Source organism: Lissotriton helveticus, chromosome 2_2, assembly GCF_964261635.1.
Source record: "Lissotriton helveticus chromosome 2_2, aLisHel1.1, whole genome shotgun sequence".
Classification (NCBI taxonomy): domain Eukaryota; kingdom Metazoa; phylum Chordata; class Amphibia; order Caudata; family Salamandridae; genus Lissotriton; species Lissotriton helveticus.
The window spans coordinates 517,525,161-517,549,192 of NC_136060.1; the positions used below are offsets into that span (position 1 = coordinate 517,525,161).

Genomic DNA, 24,032 nt, shown 5'->3' on the forward strand with positions numbered 1-24,032 from the left:
AAGAGAGAACGAGGCAGCGTGCTCGAGAGAGAACGAGGCAGCGAGCTCAAGAGAGAACGAGGCAGCGAGCTCAAGAGAGAACGAGGCAGCGAGCTCAAGAGAGAACGAGGCAGCGAGCTCAAGAGAGAACGAGGCAGCGAGCTCAAGAGAGAACGAGGCAGCGAGCTCAAGAGAGAACGAGGCAGCGAGCTCGAGAGAGAGAACGAGGCAGCGAGCTCGAGAGAGAACGAGGCAGCGAGCTCGAGAGAACGAGGCAGCGAGCTCGAGAACGAGGCAGCGAGCTCGAGAGAGAGAGAGAGAGAACGAGGCAGCGAGCGAGAACGAGGCAGCGAGCTCGAGGGAGAGAACGAGGCAGCGAGCTCGAGGGAGAGAACGAGGCAGCGAGCTCGAGGGAGAGAACGAGGCAGCGAGCTCGAGAGAGAGAGAGAGAGAGAGAACGAGGCAGCTCGAGAGAACGAGGCAGCTCGAGAGAACGAGGCAGCGAGAGAGAACGAGGCAGCGAGAGAGAACGAGGCAGCGAGAGAGAACGAGGCAGCGAGAGAGAACGAGGCAGCGAGAGAGAACGAGGCAGCGAGAGAGAACGAGGCCGCGAGAGAGAACGAGGCCGCGAGAGAGAACGAGGCCGCGAGAGAGAACGAGGCAGCAAGCGCGAGAGAGAACGAGGCAGCAAGCGCGAGAGAGAACGAGGCAGCAAGCGCGAGAGAGAACGAGGCAGCAAGCGCGAGAGAGAACGAGGCAGCAAGCGCGAGAGAGAACGAGGCAGCAAGCGCGAGAGAGAACGAGGCAGCAAGCGCGAGAGAGAACGAGCCAGCAAGCGCGAGAGAGAACGAGGCAGCAAGCGCGAGAGAGAACGAGGCAGCAAGCGCGAGAGAGAACGAGGCAGCAAGCGCGAGAGAGAACGAGGCAGCAAGCGCGAGAGAGAACGAGGCAGCAAGCGCAAGAGAGAACGAGGCAGCAAGCGCAAGAGAGAACGGGGCAGCAAGCGCAAGAGAGAACGGGGCAGCAAGCGCAAGAGAGAACGGGGCAGCAAGCGCAAGAGAGAACGGGGCAGCAAGCGCGAGAGAGAACGAGGCAGCAAGCGCGCAAGAAAACGAGGCAGTGAGCGCGAGAGAACGAGGCAGTGAGTGTGTGGTGACGGATGAAAGAGGCATGATGTGAAATCAATACTACGCAGCCTTGGTACGCGATATAACCCAATCTTTGATAGCGCTGGCCGCGGGCTTCTGCAAAAAAGACCTATTGATGGACAGAATGCAGAACAATGTCACACATTCACCCCAGTACAGAGATCTGGGCCTAAATCCATCGTGTTTTTGCTCACCATGCCATTCCAGTTTGGACCCAGCCATATGCAAATCAGCCTTGACCCTGCACCCAATGGGAACAGTCCAGTCCGAACTGCAAGGCCAGGTCCTCCCTGGACGTGAAATTAGCATCCTAGGACCGGTTTTGGGGTTTCACTCCTCTTCAGCCAGGATAGCTTGATTCCAGTGGCATGGAGAGCATGAGACTCACATCTGAGCACATTGTTGGACCCTTATTCTTTTACAAATTTAATACTTATAAGAATGTGAGACCTCAATCGAACTGCCAGAAAAAAAGCACACATAAATAAAGTTTGAGCCCTCCACCGCCCAAGGGAGCTGCGTCCATGCCTAGGACTCGCCGGCCCTTGTGCTGCAGGATATCAGAGTTTAGAACACCAGAACCTGCCCCGTCCAGCAGAGGGTGCTGTGATGAATCTGCCCAGCCTTGCCCCAAAAGGCCTCCCAGGGGTAGACTGTGGACCCCCTGACAACTTGCGCCCCCCGAAGGTCATGCGCTCAACTATAAGTCAGTCCAAAAAGATCCAGCAAGGCTCCCAGCGGCCCGAGTCATGGCCAGCGGTGGGTTGGCTAGGGTGGTCATGGCCACTACCGACTGGGCACCACCACCACCTGCAAGAGGAACCCCCCAACTTGGAGTCCCAGACTCCTGGAATGAGAGCACCGCCAAAGGTAGGTGCCTCGAGGTATGTCAAACGCTCCGTTTGACATACCTCGAGGCACCTACCTCCACAGCAGGGCCACAAGAGTGACACCCCAACCAACCTCGACCCCACACCAAGAAACCCACCTTCATAAGATGCTCAGTCTCTGCACCCCGCACACATGCCACAGTTACACTGCGAGGGGCAGTAAGAATGACCCCATTGCATGGGTGACCTCACCGCTGTCCGGCGCAGTGCTGTCTGTCACGACATGCAGGACACCCAAGAGGAGGAATCTAAAGGGCAGCTCCCAAATTCGTTTTCTGTTTTTTTTTTTAGTTTTCACCAAGGTACGCCCTTCTGTTTCTCTTATGTCCATGGTGAGTATGCTTCTCACGTGACCACAACAAACCATTCATGGGCCCTGGAGTTCTCTCCCCGCCTCCTCGTATGGGCCCAACAAGTGCCACAATTTTTATTTAAAATGTAAACGCTGCCCCCTCCTCCCTGTAAACGGAGAGGGTGTCCATGGGCAGGTTGAAGCCCTTTACCCTCAGGGGAGCAGCCCGGGGGGGGGGGGGGGGGGGAACATCCAACATCTGGACATGTCGTGAGTGAAACATATGCAGATGAGCAGAGAACACGGGTGAAGAGGCAGAAAAGTGCCAAGAAGCCAAGGCCTCCGAGGCGCCTGTGCTGAGGCCGAGGGCGCCGGGGCGGATTGGACACATTGTGCGGCCTCGCAGGACTGTCCGTGCCAGCCCTGGGCAGCAGTGCCAGGGTCAGCCCGTGCCAACCCTGGGCACTGGATACTTTGATGGTTACTGCAGGCGCCGGGCTCTGAACAGAGACATTATCTGTCGGAAACTATCTTCAGCTGCTGCAAAGGCCAGCCCTGGGGCCGAGGGATCACTCCTACAATCACTCCTACGATCACTCATGGCACCACTGACCCCTCACTGCCCTCCCACCAGCCCTGGGGTCCAGGGATCCCTCCTACAGCCTCTGGTGGTGGGGGGGGAACCTAGCCTCTGGTAGGGGGGTGGGGGAACCTAGCCTCTGGTAGAGGGGGGGGGGGACCTAGCCTCTGGTAGAGGGGGGGGGGGGGGGACCTAGCCTCTGGTAGAGAGGGGGGGGGGACCTAGCCTCTGGTAGAGGGGGGGGGGGGGGAACCTAGCCTCTGGTAGAGGGGGGGGGGGAACCTAGCCTCGGGTAGGGCAACCTAGCCTCGGGTAGAGGGGGGGGGCAACCTAGCCTCGGGTAGAGGGGGGGGGCAACCTAGCCTCGGGTAGAGGGGGGGGGGCAACCTAGCCTCGGGTAGAGGGGGGGGGGCAACCTAGCCTCGGGTAGAGGGGGGGGCAACCTAGCCTCGGGTAGAGGGGGGGGGCAACCTAGCCTCGGGTAGAGGGGGGGGGCAACCTAGCCTCGGGTAGAGGGGGGGGGCAACCTAGCCTCGGGTAGAGGGTGGGGGGCAACCTAGCCTCGGGTAGAGGGGGGGGGCAACCTAGCCTCGGGTAGAGGGGGGGGGCAACCTAGCCTCGGGTAGAGGGGGGGGGCAACCTAGCCTCGGGTAGAGGGGGGGGGCAACCTAGCCTCGGGTAGAGGGGGGGGCAACCTAGCCTCGGGTAGAGGGGGGGGCAACCTAGCCTCGGGTAGGGGGGGGGCAACCTAGCCTCGGGTAGGGGGGGGGGCAACCTAGCCTCGGGTAGGGGGGGGGGCAACCTAGCCTCGGGTAGGGGGGGGAACCTAGCCTCGGGTAGGGGGGGGAACCTAGCCTCGGGTAGGGGGGGGAACCTAGCCTCGGGTAGGGGGGGGAACCTAGCCTCGGGTAGGGGGGGGAACCTAGCCTCGGGTAGGGGGGGGAACCTAGCCTCGGGTAGGGGGGGGAACCTAGCCTCGGGTAGGGGGGGGAACCTAGCCTCGGGTAGGGGGGGGAACCTAGCCTCGGGTAGGGGGGGGAACCTAGCCTCGGGTAGGGGGGGGAACCTAGCCTCGGGTAGGGGGGGGAACCTAGCCTCGGGTAGGGGGGGGAACCTAGCCTCGGGTAGGGGGGGGAACCTAGCCTCGGGTAGGGGGGGGAACCTAGCCTCGGGTAGGGGGGGGAACCTAGCCTCGGGTAGGGGGGGGAACCTAGCCTCGGGTAGGGGGGGGAACCTAGCCTCGGGTAGGGGGGGGAACCTAGCCTCGGGTAGGGGGGGGAACCTAGCCTCGGGTAGGGGGGGGAACCTAGCCTCGGGTAGGGGGGGGAACCTAGCCTCGGGTAGGGGGGGGAACCTAGCCTCGGGTAGGGGGGGGAACCTAGCCTCGGGTAGGGGGGAACCTAGCCTCATGCCGAGATGTACCTAAGAAGCACTCTGTCCTTCACCAAGCCCCCGACCTCTCGCAGAAAAATAAAATCATAGGGTCACTGAGGCGGTTGCCCGTGCCCTGGGCTGTTTTAACACCTCTTAATGGACATCGGCTACTTACAGTCTCCGACAAAGAGCCCCCCCTGCGTGTGGAAGGCTACAGTGAGAGGCAGAGGGCGTTCAGCCGGCCTCTGGTACAGACTCCATCTCGGCGCACAGGACCCATAATCTGGGATCTAAGATACGGGGTGACCCAAGGCCTGGCACCGGAGTCTACCTTTCATGGGAGAGAACCGATGCCAGAGGCGCACCTCAGAGCAGGTGAACGTGCCGGGGCCAGGACGCACACCCAGGTGTGAGCCACGCCCAACCACCGAAGATGGTCCATAGCGGGTTAACGTCAGTATATCATTGGCGACGAGCCAACTCCCTGGCAGACCCACAGGTCACACACGGGGACAGCAACAGAAGTCAAACCTTTAGTATAAGTTGGCAGTGCCACCCAAGTGTGGTGTGCACAACACCACAATTCAGATTAACCCGGTGGCCTGGTCAACGGTGGCGAAGGCCACAGCACGGACACTCGGACCCCAGGCTCACAGTCCACTCCGAGCAACACCTTGGCTCACAACCCTGGCCAGGTGAACCCGACAGATGCCACGCCTGGGTGACGCACTGTGACTGGGTCCTTAAATAGGATGATCTTGCTGGCGCGTGCCAACACCTGACACAGGGCTGGGCACACATTACAACTAGCTGGGAATGTTGTGGATAAAGGAGAACAATAGATTTATTCAAGTTGAAATAGAAAGGAACTAACCTGAATTCTGCTTTAGGGGACGAATAATGTAAACTGGCCAACCCTACCTTCTAATTTTTTTAATAATTAGAGTAACGTTTATCCCCGCTCTGGCTCGCAGCCTTCCTGGGACATCAAGCTCCCCTCTGGAGGTAGCTCAAAAGGCACGGTTCACCTCTCGTTCATGCAGCAGGCCCAGGCTGGTTTACAGTTTTACCTTATTGAGCAATTTCTTGTAGCGAAGCTCACAGCTATAGGGCGAGACCCTCGAAGACGTCATTCATGGAGGGTAGGTTCTAAAGTCGACCTGCTATAGGGCGAGACCCTCGAAGACGTCATTCATGGAGGGGGCGAGACCCTCGAAGACGTCATTTATGGAGGGTAGGTTCTAAAGTCGACCTGCTATAGGGCGAGACCGGAGGGTAGGTTCTAAAGTCGACCTGCTATAGGGCGAGACCGGAGGGTAGGTTCTAAAGTCGACCTGCTATAGGGCGAGACCCTCGAAGACGTCATTCATGGAGGGTAGGTTCTAAAGTCGACCTGCTCTAGGGCGAGACCCTCGAAGATGTCATTCATGGAGGGTAGGTTCTAAAGTCGACCTGCTATAGGGCGAGACCGGAGGGTAGGTTCTAAAGTCGACCTGCTATAGGGCGAGACCGGAGGGTAGGTTCTAAAGTCGACCTGCTCTAGGGCGAGAACCTCGAAGACGTCATTCATGGAGGGTAGGTTCTAAAGTCGACCTGCTATAGAGCGGTCATTCATGGAGGGTCGGATTTAGGCTGCAACATCCAACTGCGGTGCTGCTAAAGGGCGAGACCCTTTAAAACATCATCGTTCAAGGTCGTCTTTAACATCTGTTGGACAGGGCCTCTCTTGACATGGTTAAGCCCACGTTTTGCCGGATGTGATTCCGAACTGTAAGTTCACTGGGTCCCTGCTAACCAGGTCCCTAGTGCCAGGTCTCTTTGCCAAAACTGTACCACAATTTGTACAACTCCAGTAATCCCCGCAAGTCCCTGGTAAATGGTACCCCTGGTACCCGGGGCATGGGTACTGAAGGCAGTCCACTAGAGCAGCAGTACACATTGTGCCACCCTAGGGACCCTTCACCAAGGCTATGCACTCAGCGACTGCAGGCTGCGTGTCTTGCTGCAGAGAAATCCACGGGTCAACATGGCACACAGCCCATGTGCCATGCCAACCGTACACTGCATGAGGGATAGGTAAGTCGTGCCCTACTGCAGGCCTTATAGCCCTAAGGCAGGGTGCACGTTATCCCATGTGTGGACATATCTGCATGAGCTGATATGACTCTACAATATCCATTCTTGGATATTGTAAGTGCCCAGGGAAGCCTCAGAGAGTACACAAGCCTGATACCCGTCATTGTCGGTTTCCTCGCTCCAGGATGGCTTCGCCTGGCGCTCGACCTCGGACCTGGGGATCTGGGTTCGAGTCTCGGTAACAACGCCAAAACCTCCTGTGATTCTGGGCAAATCACTTAATCTCCCCGTGCCTAAAATGAAAGTGTGTCCTCATGTAACGTAACTGGAAAATATGTAAAGCGCTCTGATACCTGATTCGGTTCGGGTACAGTTCGCGCTATATAAAACTCTGCAAAAAAAAAAAAGTCAACTACGTACAAAACAGCATTATGAAAAAGATAAACCAATAGGTTTTTTTGAAGAACCCTCACCCACCAACCTAGCTGGTGGCATGCGTCATCGTAGGGCATTCTAGGTGTGCTACGACGATCGATTACAGCGGAGCGAGTTTTTTTTTTAGGTCACAAATTGTGAGCTAGAAGTGAATTTAAAACAATCTCCGGAGAACCCCTCCTAAATAGACAGTGCACGGCAGGCCTGGTGTACTGCACAGTACATACAATGTGCATTGCACACTGCAGGCCTGGTGTACTGCACAGTACAGACAGGGTGCACTGCAGGCCTGGTGTACTTCACAGTAAAGACTGGGTGCACTGCGGGCCTGGTGTACTGCACAGTAAAGACTGGGTGCACTGCGGGCCTGGTGTACTGCACAGTACAGACAGGGTGCACTGCAGGCCTGGTGTACTGCACAGTACAGACAGGGTGCACTGCAGGCCTGGTGTACTGCACAGTACAGACAGGGTGCACTGCAGGCCTGGTGTACTGTCCAGTACCGACAGGGTGCACTGCAGGCCTGGTGTACTGTCCAGTACAGACAGGGTGCACTGCAGGCCTGGTGTACTGCACAGTTCAGACGGTGCACTGCAGGCCTGGTGTACTGCACAGTTCAGACGGTGCACTGCAGGCCTGGTGTACTGTCCAGTACAGACAGGGTGCACTGCAGGCCTGGTGTACTGCACAGTACAGACAGGGTGCACTGCAGGCCTGGTGTACTGCACAGTACAGACACGGTGCTCTGCACAATAAAGAGAAGGTGTGCAATACCGCACAGAACACTGCAAGTGCCTAGAGGGGGCGCTGAACAGTAGAAGGGCGCAGACCGCACTGCACGACGCTGCAGCAGCTTAGCTGGTGCTGTGATGGTACAAAGGGATCACTTGGCGCTTTATAAAACCACTAGCAGCCTGTCCCGACATTGTCCGGGTATGAAATAGAATGTGTGTAATGTGTGTATTTGGCAAGGGCAATTTATTTTAAAATCTCGCGGTAGACAACATTTTTTGTTTCATTAGAATAGGGACGGAGAAGGGCCAGCTGCAGCCCTGGTTGATGTTAGCAGGCGCGTGTAATTGGTGTAGTGATCCGCCGCCTGAGCCAGCCTACAGCCCTGGTTGATGTTAGCAGGCGCGTGTAATGTTGCTGAATGAGAGAGTTATCAGCCGCGGGTAAATCCGTTTAATGGGAGAGTTGAGTGACAGCGAGCAGGAGAGGCTGCAGTAATTGTCCCCGCAGACACGCTCATTTGCGTGTTCCCCCGCTTGAGGCCCAGCTGCAGCCCTGGTTGATGTTATCAGGCGCGTGTAATTGGTGTACGGATCTGCGGCCTGAGCCCTGCTAGAGCCCTGGTTGATGGTAGCAGGCGCGTGTAGTTTCGTTGAATGAGAGAGTTCAGTAAGAGCGCGCAGGAGAGGCTGCAGTAACGTTACTTACCAGGCCTCCAGGTGAACGCGTTTGTCACGCCCCCAGCACACGGCCACAGCAGACGATCTTCTGATTAATGCACGACCCACATGGCATGAAGGGTGGAACGTAGCACACGCCCCCAGCGTTTCTCACGCCCCCAGCATGCCCCTTGATGCGGCGCACTTGCGTTCACATGGCATGAAGGCCGGACGCACGCCCCCAGCGTTTCTCACGTCCCCAGCGTGCCCCTTGATGCTGCGCAGCAACATAATTGTCGCTTATATGTACGACTCACATGGCATGAAGAGCGGACATACGCCCCCAGCGTTTGTCACGCCCCCAGCACACGCCCGCAGCACAACGCAGACATGCCCACAAGGGACTACTTTGCTAGCACGGTTCCTTTACCTTTTAAATGTGTATGGTGTCCTACGGTACAATTGTATGTCTTGCACTGTATGATTGTGATGAACACCACTGTTTCTTGAAAAGTTAATAAAAACAATTTTTTTTTTAATGTATATCGTGCATAGCCCATGTCCTTCTGCTGCCCTTTCCAATGCTGTATTGGTTGTTGTGATTGGTGCTGTGGTTACTGAGATTACCCGCCTCAAAGGTTGGGGCACTGGGGAGGGGGGGCAGTTCAAGAAAAGCCATGTTTGGCTTTAAAAGCCGGGAGTGTCCCGCTAGAATCAGGACTGTTGGCGTGTGCAAAGCACTGAGAAGAAAGGAAGGGCGGGGAGACTTGCATGTGACATGGGGCATGTAAGACACCCTGCCTGTCTCGCCCGGGGCATTTTAAGGATTAGGGGGGCCCTGGGCCAAACATCTTTAGGGGGGCCTGTTTGGAACAGCTTTACATTTATGATCACATTTCAGCTTTTTCGCGCCCTCTTTGGCCTGGTGGCCTGCACTGCGCTGCGCGGCGCTGCACTGCACTGCGCTGCACGGCGCTGCACTGCGCTGCACTGACTGGTGCAGAGTCTAGATGTGTTTCCATCCAATATTCAGGGACAGTGGCGCGTGCTTTCAGTATTGGACCCCAGAAGCAGCTCACGAATATTACTGCGAACAATCTCTGCGTCCGAGGCCCTCCTTTGATCGAAAAAGAACATTTTTTATGGATGTTTAATGGTGTTGAAAAGCCATTTATCTGTAATAAACCCACACATCACTCGTATTAAAAAACACATTAAAGGAAAATGGCATTTAAAACAATAACGGTTAAGACTCATTCACGGTCACCAGGGCAGGACTGAGGAGCACAGGGCCAGGTCTCTCAGGGCCCCTGAAAGGCTGGTTCATTTTAGGCGCAAGGGTGCATTTTGCGCAAAGAAAATAAAGTTAGATGCAGGGTTACACGCCTTGTGCAATTCTGCGTAATCTCATGCAACTTTACTAAAATAAACTACTGTCAATTATGCCATGAGTAATGCCCACCCCAAACGCCAGGTATCTATATAGTCACATAATGAGAGCACTGCACCTCTCCAGCACATAGAGAGAGAGAGAAAAACATACCCTTCGAGTCACAGACTGAAAGCAATGCAGCCACGGGGTCGGGGGGGGGGGGGGGGGGGAGCTCCTCTTATCAGAGTGAAAGCAATGTACCCTTCTACGTCACAGCTAAAGCATAGGCCTCGAGTCTTCTTTAATCTATAAGCAATCAAAATGCTGCCCGCAGACCAGAGTGCCCCACCTGCACACCCCCCCGCCACCCCCCAAATAAATGCATCTCTATTCATGTCACAATGGTCAGGCTCAGACCGCTCCACGTCACCTTCCTTGGAAGCTCAAAGAGGTTTGCTTAAATACATTTCTTGCCACATAATATAAGACCCCTTAGACTCACAAACCGAAAGTAATGTACCCCACTATACGTCATGGGGTAAAAGCAATGTACTTCTATGTACGTCACAGAGTGAAGGCTATGTGCCCCTGAGAGAAGGGAAATACTGAAGGCCTGCACATCACAGGGCACATTTTCTACGCATGTGCAACAGAAGCGCCTTTTCTACGCGCGCGCGCCGGGAGCAGTCTATTCCAAACAAGTGAGCCAGTCCCGTGTCAGGCAAGGGCGCCTCCCTCACACCCCTCCGATACCGGGCGTTCACAATCCAAGCACAAACTGCCTCCAGGGGCCACAGAACCAACCTGCTGGGCACCCACACCAACCAGTCACCAGACGCACTTCAACACCATCTGAGGCTTTCCACGTGTTACCAAGTTCACAGAATCTCAGTCGGACAGACTGTCTGTGGGGCGCTCTGCGTGCATTTATAATTCTCAGCCGCCTACAAAATCAGGAAACAACTGAAAACCGTGAGCCAAACAAACCCTCTGCACTGAGCATAAAACTCACCTCACCCACTCTCCTGTTTCTGCTCAATGTGATACTCCCTGAAATGTGCTGAGTTCCCGGCCCCCTCTGCTTTCTAAGAAACCCTGTCTCAGACAGACACTGGGTGGAAACGTGCAGACAGCGCCGGGGATCCCAGACACCTCGGCAGTCCCACCGAGGACACACTGCCACAAGAGAGGAGCCAGCGAACACCACCAGGACAGCCACTGCCGTGAATCTGCCTTTCTGCATTCGATCCATGAAGGTTTCAGGCAGATTGGCTTAGTGGTGTCAAGGGTTACAGTGTTTTTTTCGAGGGTGAAGCAGAATCGTGTTAAGAGCGTGCTCTGCTCGGGCAGGGAGAAGGAAGAAAGGGAAACTGTTGCCATTACGCTACCTCCCGGTCTCTTTTTCTGATGGCCCGCCCCCTTTAGATAACAAAGTCCTTCACGACAGCCGTGAAGCGGACGACCCAGTCCGGATGGGCCGTCCAAAAGGGAGACAGGTTGGTAACTAAAAAGCATCATTTTCAATGGGTAGCCAGCCTCTGATATCCTTCGGGATTAAGTTTGCGCTAGATAAAACTTTATAAATAAATAAATTTAGCATAAACACTGACGCGACCCAATGAAAATGATGGGCGGGGCTTCAAGTCTCCTTCTGTAATCTCCTGATCACATTGGCTCTTGCAGAGCGAGCAGCGCATGCGCGCTGCAACGCTAGGCGAGACCTAATAAAAGGCTTCATTTGTGCTTTCCTAACAGCTGATATATTTGGAAATATTTGTACAATTCATTTAAAAGGTATGACATGGATGACCGATGCAAGCCCCCCATTAAAGGGCCCTTCCAGCAGTTTCTCAAAATTCATAGCCTGCCCTCTGACCTTGAAGCGCAGCAAATGTGACAGCCTCTGCACCAGCACATGACATGCACAGCACTCTCCCCAAGACACGCCAGCAAAGCACTCACAGGACACGCCATGCACAGCACTCTCACCATGACACGCCAATCACAGCTCTCACCAGGACACACCGAACACAGCACATGCCATGCACAGCACTCACCATGACACACCAATCACAGCTCTCACCAGGACACACCGAACACAGCACATGCCATGCACAGCACTCTCCCAAGACACACCAGCACAGCACTCACAGGACACACCAGGCACAGCACTCTCACCATGACACACCAATCACAGCTCTCACCAGGACACACCGAACACAGCACATGCCATGCACAGCACTCACCATGACACACCAATCACAGCTCTCACCAGGACACACCGAACACAGCACATGCCAAGCACTCTCCCAAGACACACCAGCACAGCACTCACAGGACACACCAGGCACAGCACTCACGTGACACACCAGGCACAGCACTCTCACCATGACACACCAATCACAGCTCTCACCAGGACACACCGAACACAGCACATGCCATGCACAGCACTCTCGCCAGCACATGCCATGCACAGCACTCTCACCAGGGCAAGTCAAGCACATGCCAAGCACAGCACTCACCAAGACATGCCAAGCACAGCACTCACCAAGACACGCCAAGCACAACACTCAGCAGGACAGGACACACCATGCAGAGAACTCTCACCATGTCATGCACAGCAATCACCAGGACATGCCAAGCACAGCACTCACCAGGACACGCCAAGCACAGCACACACTCGCAAAGCACACACTCTCCACTGGGACACGCACAGCAGGAACTCTCCACCAGGACACGCCGAGCACAGCACTCACTCACTCACTCTCCACAGGACACGATGAGGACAGCACTCACTCACTCTCCACCAGGGCATTCCGAGCACAGCAAACACTCTCCACGGGACACGCTGAGCACAGCACAAACTCCACTATGACATGCCGAGCACAGCAAACTCTCCATCACGACACGCCGAGCACAGCACTCACTCTCCAAGGGACACGCCAAGCACAGCACACACTCTCCACCAGGACATGCAGAGCACAGCACACACTCTCCACCGGGGCACGCAAAGCACAGCACACACTCTCCACCGGGACACGCTGCACACACTCTCCACCGGGACACGCCGAGCACAGCACACACTCGCACAGCACACACTCTCCACCAGGACATGCAGAGCACAGCACTCACTCTCCAAGGGACACGCCGAGCACAGCACACTCTCCACCGAGACACGCCGAGCACCGCACACAGTCTCCACCGGGATACGCCGAGCACAGCACACTGTCCACCAGGGCATGCTGAGCACAACACACTCTGCACCAGGACACGCCGAGCACAGCACACACTCCACCAGGGCATGCCGAGTGCAGCAAACACTCCACCAGGGCATGCCGAGCACAGCACACACTCTCCACTGGGACACGCCGGGCACAGCACTCAGTCTCCAAGGGACACGCCGATCAGAGCACTCACTCTCCAAAGGAACACGCCGAGCACAGCACTCACTCTCCAAGGGACATGCCGAGCACAACACACTCTCCACCAGGACACGCCGAGCACAACACACTCTCCACCAGGACACGCCGAGCACAAGACACTCTCCACCAGGACACGCCGAGCACAAGACACTCTCCACCAGGACACGCCGAGCACAGCACACACTCTCCACGGGACAAGCAGTGCACAGCACACACTCTCCACCAGGACAAGCCGAGCACAGCACACACTCTCCACCAGGCCAAGCCGAGCACAGCACACACTCTCCACGGGACAAGCAGTGCACAGCACACACTCTCCACGGGACAAGCAGTGCACAGCACACACTCTCCACCAGGACAAGCCGAGCACAGCACACACTCTCCACGGGACAAGCAGTGCACAGCACACACTCTCCACGGGACAAGCAGTGCACAGCACACACTCTCCACGGGACAAGCAGTGCACAGCACACACTCTCCACGGGACAAGCAGTGCACAGCACACACTCTCCACGGGACAAGCAGTGCACAGCACACACTCTCCACCAGGACACGCAGTGCACAGCACACACTCTCCACCGGGACAATCAGTGCACAGCACACACTCCCACCGGGACAAGCAGTGCACAGCACACACTCTCCACCAGGACACGCAGTGCACAGCACACACTCTCCACGGGACAAGCAGTGCACAGCACACACTCTCCACCGGGACAAGCAGTGCACAGCACACACTCTCCACGGGACAAGCAGTGCACAGCACACACTCTCCACCAGGACACGCAGTGCACAGCACACACTCTCCACCAGGACAAGCCGAGCACAGCACACACTCTCCACCAGGACACGCAGTGCACAGCACACACTCTCCACGGGACAAGCAGTGCACAGCACACACTCTCCACCAGGACAAGCCGAGCACAGCACACACTCTCCACGGGACAAGCAGTGCACAGCACACACTCTCCACGGGACAAGCAGTGCACAGCACACACTCTCCACCAGGACAAGCCGAGCACAGCACACACTCTCCACGGGACAAGCAGTGCACAGCACACACTCTCCACCATGACAAGCAGTGCACAGCACACACTCTCTACCAGGACAGGCAGTGCACAGCACACACTCTCCACGGGACAAGCAGTGCACAGCACACACTCTCCACCAGGACAAGCCGAGCACAGCACACACTCTCCACCAGGACAAGCCGAGCACAGCACACACTCTCCACCGGGACAAGCAGTGCACAGCACACACTCTCCACGGGACAAGCAGTGCACAGCACACACTCTCCACCGGGACAAGCAGTGCACAGCACACACTCTCCACCAGGACACGCAGTGCACAGCACACACTCTCCACCGGGACAAGCCGAGCACAGCACACACTCTCCACCGGGACAAGCAGTGCACAGCACACACTCTCCACGGGACAAGCAGTGCACAGCACACACTCTCCACCGGGACAAGCAGTGCACAGCACACACTCTCCACCAGGACACGCAGTGCACAGCACACACTCTCCACCAGGACACGCAGTGCACAGCACACACTCTCCACCATGACAGGCAGTGCACAGCACACACTCTCCACCGGGACAAGCAGTGCACAGCACACACTCTCCACCATGACAAGCAGTGCACAGCACACACTCTCCAGCAGGACAGGCAGTGCACAGCACACACTCTCCACGGGACAAGCCGAGCACAGCACACACTCTCCACGGGACAAGCAGTGCACAGCACACACTCTCTACCAGGACAGGCAGTGCACAGCACACACTCTCCACGGGACAAGCAGTGCACAGCACACACTCTCCACCAGGACAAGCCGAGCACAGCACACACTCTCCACCAGGACACGCAGTGCACAGCACACACTCTCCACCAGGACACGCAGTGCACAGCACACACTCTCCACCATGACAGGCAGTGCACAGCACACACTCTCCACCGGGACAAGCAGTGCACAGCACACACTCTCCACCATGACAAGCAGTGCACAGCACACACTCTCCAGCAGGACAGGCAGTGCACAGCACACACTCTCCACGGGACAAGCCGAGCACAGCACACACTCTCCACGGGACAAGCAGTGCACCGCATACTCTCCAGCAGGGATTCATAGCACGGTGCTTGGCACTGACAGGGAATGGTGCCTGGTATTTTTGATGGGAGGGAGCGTGGCATGGAGTGTCTCAGGGGCAGGGAGGGCAGTGCACGGTGCATGCACCACTGGGGGGGGGGGGGGCACTGCACTTGGCACAGACAGCACGGAGCTCTTACCTCGGGGCGTTGGCACGGTGCGGGGCACCAGGCTCCTGAAGAGGGCGCTGCCAGGGGGCACGCAGGAGGCCAGCAGGAACAGTGCCCAGACCCCCGGGGGGAGGGTCCGACCCCCAGGGCCGGTCCACATCCTCAGAGCGGGGGGGGGGGGTCCTGGGGTGCAGCAGGTGCGCCTGGGGGGGGTGAAGGGGGGGCCGGGCCTTTATGGGGGGTTAATGCCCGCTCAGCAGCCGCCGCAGCCCATGGCCGCTCCCTCCTCCGGCCCAGCAGTCTTTATCTTGGCATGCAGCAGTCTGTCCTCAGCAGCCCCTCCTTGTGTCAGCAGTCTCTGCCCAGCATTCTGTCCAGGTAGCAGCGGTCTGTCTGTCCTCAGCAGTCCCTCGCGGTCCCTGGCTTCTCCTCTTCTCTCAGAGGGGTCAGTCTCTTCCTCGGACAGTCGCGGGCCCCCGGGGGGGTCTGATCTCCCTGTGGTCTCTTCCTTCCAGTTCAGGCTGGGGTCTCCCTGGGATCAGAGCGGATGGGAGTCTCTCTCCAGATGTGTCTCGCTGCCCTTGGTTCTGCTCTGTCCCTCACAGCTGGAGGTCTCTCTCCTCCTCCTCGTGCCGCCGTCTGTCCTCTCTTCTGCTGCTTCTCTCCCGGAGGCCCCGCCCCCGGCCGCGCCCCTCCGCGCTCGGCCCCGCCCCCTGACGCGGCGCCGCACCTGCGGCCCGACGCTCTGTGACGTCACAACGCGCCCGAGGCCGCCCGGCCGACAGCTCTGACGTCACAGACTGATGTCACAATGCAGCCCCTCCAGTTCTCTCCCGGGGTAGGTCAGTCTGATGTGACGTCACAATGCAACTCGAACGTTACCGGGGTGACGTCACGCGCGGCAGGCGACCCCAGAACGTTGAGCACGCAACAGGTGGTGTCGCCCTATAACGTCACGGTGCCACGCCCCTTGCGACGCCGCGCATTGTGCGGGGCGTCGCCTCGCGCAGGTGCGCTCACCTCAAGGAGCCGAGGAGGCGGCGCTTCCGGCGCGCACCGGATGTGAGGTGTGTGTCATATCCTGAGGCGCACAGAGGGCCCCGCCTGCACCAATCAGGAGCCAGGGGCGGGGCTACGGCTATCATAACACCCAAGGGGGCCCCTCACCTGTGCTCAGGAGCCCCCAGGAGTGTCACTGATGAACCAGGGGCCCTCACCTGTGCACACCAGGAGCCACAGGCGCCCCCAATACTACCAAGGGCCCCTCACCTGTGCACATCAGGAGCCACAGGCACAGGCGCCCCCAATACTACCAGGGGCCCCTCACCTGTGCTCACCATGAACCACAGGGCCCCCCAGCACTACCAGGGGCCCCTCACCTGTGCTCACCATGAACCACAGGGGCCCCAGCACTGCCACTCAAGGGCCAGAGCCCCCTCACCTGTGCTCACCATGAACCACAGGGGCCCCAGCACTGCACTCACTGACCAGAGGCCCCTCACCTGTGCTCACTATGAACCACAGGGGCCCCAGCACTGCACTCACTGACCAGAGGCCCCTCACCTGTGCTCCCCATGAACCACAGGGGCCCCAGCACTGCACTCACTGACCAGAGGCCCCTCACCTGTGCTCCCCATGAACCACAGGGGCCCCAGCACTGCACTCACTGACCAGAGGCCCCTCACCTGTGCTCACCATGAACCACAGGCAGAGGGGCCCCAAGCAGTACCAGGGGCCCCTCACCTGTACTCACCAGGAGCCACAGGGAGAGGGGCCCCAGCACTACCAAAGACCCCTCACCTGTGCACATCAGGAGCCACAGGCAGAGGGGCCCCAGCACTACCAAGGACCCCTCACCTGTGCTAACCAGGAGCCACAGGGGCCCCCAGTACTACCAAGGACCCCTCACCTGTGCACACCAAGAGCCACAGGGAGAGGGGCCCCAGCACTACCAAGGACCCCTCACCTGTGCACATCAGGAGCCACTGGGGCCCCAAGCACTACCAGGGGCCCTCACCTGTGCACATCAGGAGCCACAGGCACAGGCGCCCCCAATACTACCAGGGGCCCCTCACCTGTGCTCACCATGAACCACAGGGGCCCCAGCACTGCCACTCACTGACCAAAGGCCCCTCACCTGTGCTCACTATGAACCACAGGGGGCCCCAGCACTGCACTCACTGACCAGAGGCCCCTCACCTGTGCTCCCCATGAACCACAGGGGCCCCCAGCACTGCACTCACTGACCAGAGACCCCTCACCTGTGCTCACCATGAACCACAGGGGCCCCCAGCACTGCCCCTCACGGACCAGAGACCCCTCACCTGTGCACACCATGAACCACAGGGGCCCCCAGCACTGCACTCACTGACCAGAGACCCCTCACCTGTGCTCACCATGAACCACAGGGGCCCCCAGCACTGCCACTCACTGACCAGAGGCCCCTCACCTGTGCTCCCCATGAACCACAGGGGCCCCAGCACTGCCACTCACTGACCAGAGGCCACTCACCTGTGCTCACCATGAACCACAGGGGCCCCAGCACTGCCACTCACTGACCAGAGGCCCCTCACCTGTGCTCACCATGAACCACAGGGGCCCCAGCACTGCCACTCACTGACCAGAGGCCACTCACCTGTGCTCCCCATGAACCACAGGGGCCCCCAGCACTGCACTCACTGACCAGAGGCCCCTCACCTGTGCTCACTATGAACCACAGGGGCCCCCAGCACTGCCACTCACTGACCAGAGGCCCCTCACCTGTGCTCACCATGAACCACAGGGGCCCCAGCACTGCCACTCACTGACCAGAGGCCCCTCACCTCTGCTCACCATGAACCACAGGGGCCCCCAGCACTGCCACTCACGGACCAGAGGCCCCTCACCTGTGCTCCCCATGAACCACAGGGGCCCCAGCACTGCACTCACTGACCAGAGGCCCCTCACCTGTGCTCACCATGAACCACAGGGGCCCCCAGCACTGCACTCACTGACCAGAGACCACTCACCTGTGCTCCCCATGAACCACAGGGGCCCCCAGCACTGCACTCACTGACCAGAGGCCCCTCACCTGTGCTCACTATGAACCACAGGGGCCCCCAGCACTGCCACTCACTGACCAGAGGCCCCTCACCTGTGCTCCCCATGAACCACAGGGGCCCCCAGCACTGCACTCACTGACCAGAGACCCCTCACCTGTGCTCACCATGAACCACAGGGGCCCCCAGCACTGCCACTCACGGACCAGAGGCCCCTCACCTGTGCTCCCCATGAACCACAGGGGCCCCAGCACTGCACTCACTGACCAGAGACCCCTCACCTGTGCTCACTATGAACCACAGGGGCCCCAGCACTACCAAAGACCCCTCACCTGTGCACATCAGGAGCCACAGGCAGAGGGGCCCCAGCACTACCAAGGACCCCTCACCTGTGCTAACCAGGAGCCACAGGGGCCCCCAGTACTACCAAGGACCCCTCACCTGTGCACACCAAGAGCCACAGGGAGAGGGGCCCCAGCACTACCAAGGACCCCTCACCTGTGCACATCAGGAGCCACTGGGGCCCCAAGCACTACCAGGGGCCCTCACCTGTGCACATCAGGAGCCACAGGCACAGGCGCCCCCAATACTACCAGGGGCCCCTCACCTGTGCTCACCATGAACCACAGGGGCCCCAGCACTGCCACTCACTGACCAAAGGCCCCTCACCTGTGCTCACTATGAACCACAGGGGGCCCCAGCACTGCACTCACTGACCAGAGGCCCCTCACCTGTGCTCCCCATGAACCACAGGGGCCCCCAGCACTGCACTCACTGACCAGAGACCCCTCACCTGTGCTCACCATGAACCACAGGGGCCCCCAGCACTGCCCCTCACGGACCAGAGACCCCTCACCTGTGCACACCATGAACCACAGGGGCCCCCAGCACTGCACTCACTGACCAGAGACCCCTCACCTGTGCTCACCATGAACCACAGGGGCCCCCAGCACTGCCACTCACTGACCAGAGGCCCCTCACCTGTGCTCCCCATGAACCACAGGGGCCCCAGCACTGCCACTCACTGACCAGAGGCCACTCACCTGTGCTCACCATGAACCACAGGGGCCCCAGCACTGCCACTCACTGACCAGAGGCCCCTCACCTGTGCTCACCATGAACCACAGGGGCCCCAGCACTGCCACTCACTGACCAGAGGCCACTCACCTGTGCTCCCCATGAACCACAGGGGCCCCCAGCACTGCACTCACTGACCAGAGGCCCCTCACCTGTGCTCACTATGAACCACAGGGGCCCCCAGCACTGCCACTCACTGACCAGAGGCCCCTCACCTGTGCTCACCATGAACCACAGGGGCCCCAGCACTGCCACTCACTGACCAGAGGCCCCTCACCTCTGCTCACCATGAACCACAGGGGCCCCCAGCACTGCCACTCACGGACCAGAGGCCCCTCACCTGTGCTCCCCATGAACCACAGGGGCCCCAGCACTGCACTCACTGACCAGAGGCCCCTCACCTGTGCTCACCATGAACCACAGGGGCCCCCAGCACTGCACTCACTGACCAGAGACCACTCACCTGTGCTCCCCATGAACCACAGGGGCCCCCAGCACTGCACTCACTGACCAGAGGCCCCTCACCTGTGCTCACTATGAACCACAGGGGCCCCCAGCACTGCCACTCACTGACCAGAGGCCCCTCACCTGTGCTCCCCATGAACCACAGGGGCCCCCAGCACTGCACTCACTGACCAGAGACCCCTCACCTGTGCTCACCATGAACCACAGGGGCCCCCAGCACTGCCACTCACGGACCAGAGGCCCCTCACCTGTGCTCCCCATGAACCACAGGGGCCCCAGCACTGCACTCACTGACCAGAGACCCCTCACCTGTGCTCACTATGAACCACAGGGGCCCCAGCACTGCACTCACTGACCAGAGTCCCCTCACCTGTGCTCACCATGAACCACAGGGCCCCCAGCACTGCACTCATGGGCCAGAGGCCCCTCACCTGTGCTCACCATGAACCACAGGGGCCCCAGCACTGCCACTCACTGACCAGAGGCCCCTCACCTGTGCTCACCATGAACCACAGGGGCCCCCAGCACTGCCACTCACTGACCAGAGGCCCCTCACCTGTGCTCACCATGAACCACAGGGGCCCCAGCACTGCCACTCACTGACCAGAGGCCCCTCACCTGTGCTCACCATGAACCACAGGGGCCCCCAGCACTGCACTCACTGACCAGAGACCCCTCACCTGTGCTCACTATGAACCACAGGGGCCCCCAGCACTGCCACTCACTGACCAGAGGCCCCTCACCTGAGCCCACCATGAACCACAGGGGCCCCAGCACTGCCACTCACTGACCAGAGGCCCCTCACCTGAGCCCACCATGAACCACAGGGGCCCCAGCACTGCCACTCACTGACCAGAGGCCCCTCACCTGTGCTCACCATGAACCACAGGGGCCCCAGCACTGCCACTCACTGACCAGAGGCCACTCACCTGTGCTCCCCATGAACCACAGGGGCCCCCAGCACTGCACTCACTGACCAGAGGCCCCTCACCTGTGCTCACTATGAACCACAGGGGCCCCCAGCACTGCCACTCACTGACCAGAGGCCCCTCACCTGTGCTCACCATGAACCACAGGGGCCCCAGCACTGCCACTCACTGACCAGAGGCCCCTCACCTGTGCTCACCATGAACCACAGGGGCCCCCAGCACTGCCACTCACTGACCAGAGGCCCCTCACCTGAGCTCACCATGAACCACAGGGGCCCCCAGCACTGCCACTCACGGACCAGAGGCCCCTCACCTGTGCTCCCCATGAACCACAGGGGCCCCAGCACTGCACTCACTGACCAGAGGCCCCTCACCTGTGCTCACCATGAACCACAGGGGCCCCCAGCACTGCCACTCACGGACCAGAGGCCCCTCACCTGAGCCCACCATGAACCACAGGGGCCCCCAGCACTGCCACTCACTGACCAGAGGCCTCTCACCTGTGCTCACCGTGAACCACAGGGGCCCCAGCACTGCCACTCACTGACCAGAGGCCCCTCACCTGTGCTCACTATGAACCACAGGGCCCCCAGCACTGCACTCACTGTCCAGAGGCCCCTCACCTGTGCTCACCATGAACCACAGGGGGCCCCAGCACTGCCACTCACTGACCAGAGGCCCCTCACCTGTGCTCACCATGAACCACAGGGGCCCCCAGCACTGCCACTCATGGGCCAGAGGCCCCTCACCTGTGCTCACCATGAACCACAGGGGCCCCAGCACTGCACTCACTGACCAGAGGCCCCTCACCTGTGCACACCATGAACCACAGGGGCCCCAGCACTGCACTCACTGTCCAGAGGCCCCTCACCTGTGCTCTCCATGAACCACAGGGGCCCCAGCACTGCCACTCACTGACCAGAGGCCTCTCACCTGTGCTCACCGTGAACCACAGGGGCCCCAGCACTGCCACTCACTGACCAGAGGCCCCTCACCTGTGCTCCCCATGAACCACAGGGGCCCCCAGCACTGCACTCACTGACCAGAGACCCCTCACCTGTGCTCACCATGAACCACAGGGGCCCCCAGCACTGCCACTCACGGACCAGAGGCCCCTCACCTGTGCACACCATGAACCACAGGGGCCCCAGCACTGCACTCACTGTCCAGAGGCCCCTCACCTGTGCTCCCCATGAACCACAGGGGCCCCAGCACTGCCACTCACTGACCAGAGGCCCCTCACCTGAGCCCACCATGAACCACAGGGGCCCCAGCACTGCACTCACTGACCAGAGGCCCCTCACCTGAGCCCACCATGAACCACAGGCAGAGGGGCCCCAAGCAGTACCATGGGCCCCTCACCCGTGCACAGCATGAGCCACAGGGCCCCCGGCACTGCACTCAGGGGCCAGAGGCCCCTCACCTGTGCTCACCAAGAACCACAGGGTCCCCAGCACTGCACTCACTGACCAGAGGCCCCTCACCTGTGCTCAGGGGCCACAAGCACAGGGGGCCCCAGCACTGCACTCACTGACCAGAGGCCCCTGTGCCTACGAGGGAGCAGGGCCACCAGTGACCAGGGCGTCACTTGTGCCAGTCACAAGCCCACCGTGTCCACTAGGGCGCCCCCCCCAGACACTCACACATGTGCCACGGGCGGTGATAGTAAGGGGGGGGGGGGTCTTATTGTTCCACTGATTAAAATCCGGCTTCTGTTCCAGCTCGGGGGGGGGGGGTCTCCTCCCCTGTAGTTGTTGCCTTTGCCCCCTCCTGTGTGCGGGCCTGGGCTGGTTAATAGGAGCAGCGCAGCCAGGCGGGGGGTGCCCCGGGTGGGCTCTGAGATTGCAGGGCTGCTCTGATGGTTAATGCCCCCAGGGCGCTGAGCCCCCTCCTCTGTGCGGACCTGGGCTCTGCCCCACCGCGGGTGATAAGAGCAGCTCCGGCAGGGGGTGCCCCAGGGAGGTACAGCGGGGTGGGGGGTCTCCACCCTTGCATTTGTTGCCCCAGCCCCCTCCTGTGTGCGGGCCTGGGCTCTGCCCCGGGGAGGGGTGGGTACATGGGGCCTGGGCTCTGCCCCCACCGCTGGTGGAGGGGGAGGTGCCCCGGGGAGGGGCAGGTAAAGCGGGCGGCAGAGGCGCAACTAGAGTCAAAATTCGGGGGGGGGGGGCTGAATCTTTAGGCAGTCGGCAGAGTGGAGCTGCAGGGGGGCTCTATGAAGGGGCGAAGCAACAGCAAAGCCCCATTCACATGCACATGGCCTTTAACGACCTGTGAAGTGCTCTGGTGCGGCTGACACACAGGGGGGGGCAATGGGCGTTGCGCGCCTGGCGGGTGGGGCTCTGATGGTTGATGCCCCCCGGGACACAGAGCCCCCCCCCCCCCCATCCCTCTCTGATGCTGTCATTATTGCCTCCAGGCCCCCGGTGTGTTTATTGAGCCCCTCAGGGCCCCCGGGACAATGAGCTCATCCTGTCCTATCAGATGAAATGACGTCACCAGTGCACCTCTCCCAAGACACCTCCCCCCCCCCCCGCGCGGCGCCCCCGCCCCAGATCAGCCACAGCTCCTCCTGCCACAAGCTCATGGTCCCTCGAAGCGCTATGAAAAGCCCCACAGCCGCCCCCAGACACCGCCCCATCCCAGGGCACGCCCCCCCTCCCTCCCCCCGCGCAGGGCAGCCTGGGAGGCGAGGAGTGAGTAAGGACTATCAGTAATGATGTCTTATCTCCCGGCTTCCTGTGCGCCCCTCCCCCCCCCCGGTGAGATCATTCAGACTGATCAATCATTCACTGGGGGCACTCAGCATCCTTCCGGGGGCCCCCACTGAAGCATCGACCCCGCCCCACACCCCCTGCACGGAGCCAGCCGCGGGCACCACTGGGTGAAGAGCACCGTGGACCAGCAGGTAGGGCTGGGGCAGTGCCTCTGAGGTAGGGCTGGTGTAGAGTCAGACACAAGGCAGGCTGGGGCAGTGCCTCTGAGGTAGGGCTGGTGTAGAGTCAGACATAGGGCAGGCTGGGGCAGTGCCTCTGAGGTAGGGCTGGTGTAGAGTCAGACACAGGGCAGGCTGGGGCAGTGCCTCTGAGGTAGGGCTGGTGTAGAGTCAGACACAGGGCAGGCTGGGGCAGTGCCTCTGAGGCAGGGCTGGTGTAGAGTCAGACATAGGGCAGGCTGGGGCAGTGCCTCTGAGGTAGGGCTGGTGTAGAGTCAGACACAGGGCAGGCTGGGGCAGTGCCTCTGAGGTAGGGCTGGTGTAGAGTCAGACACAGGGCAGGCTGGGCCGGTGCCTCTGAGGTAGGGCTGGTGTAGA

At 59.8% G+C, this 24,032-nt stretch overlaps 1 protein-coding gene across 1 annotated transcript in view; it reads right to left on the bottom strand.

Moving 5' to 3' along the window:
• Nucleotides 1–15,631, bottom strand: part of SEMA4F (ssemaphorin 4F) — a 268,518-nt gene extending 252,887 nt beyond the window's left edge. Inside the window, exons 1-2 of the mRNA XM_078678828.1 lie at nt 15,600–15,631; nt 15,244–15,536 (exon numbers count right to left, since the gene is read on the bottom strand). Coding sequence (XP_078534954.1) covers nt 15,244–15,373 — 130 coding nt within the window. The 5' untranslated portion in view covers nt 15,374–15,536; nt 15,600–15,631. The remainder of the gene's footprint in view (nt 1–15,243; nt 15,537–15,599) is intronic.
• Between the last annotated feature and the right edge of the window lie 8,401 nt (nt 15,632–24,032).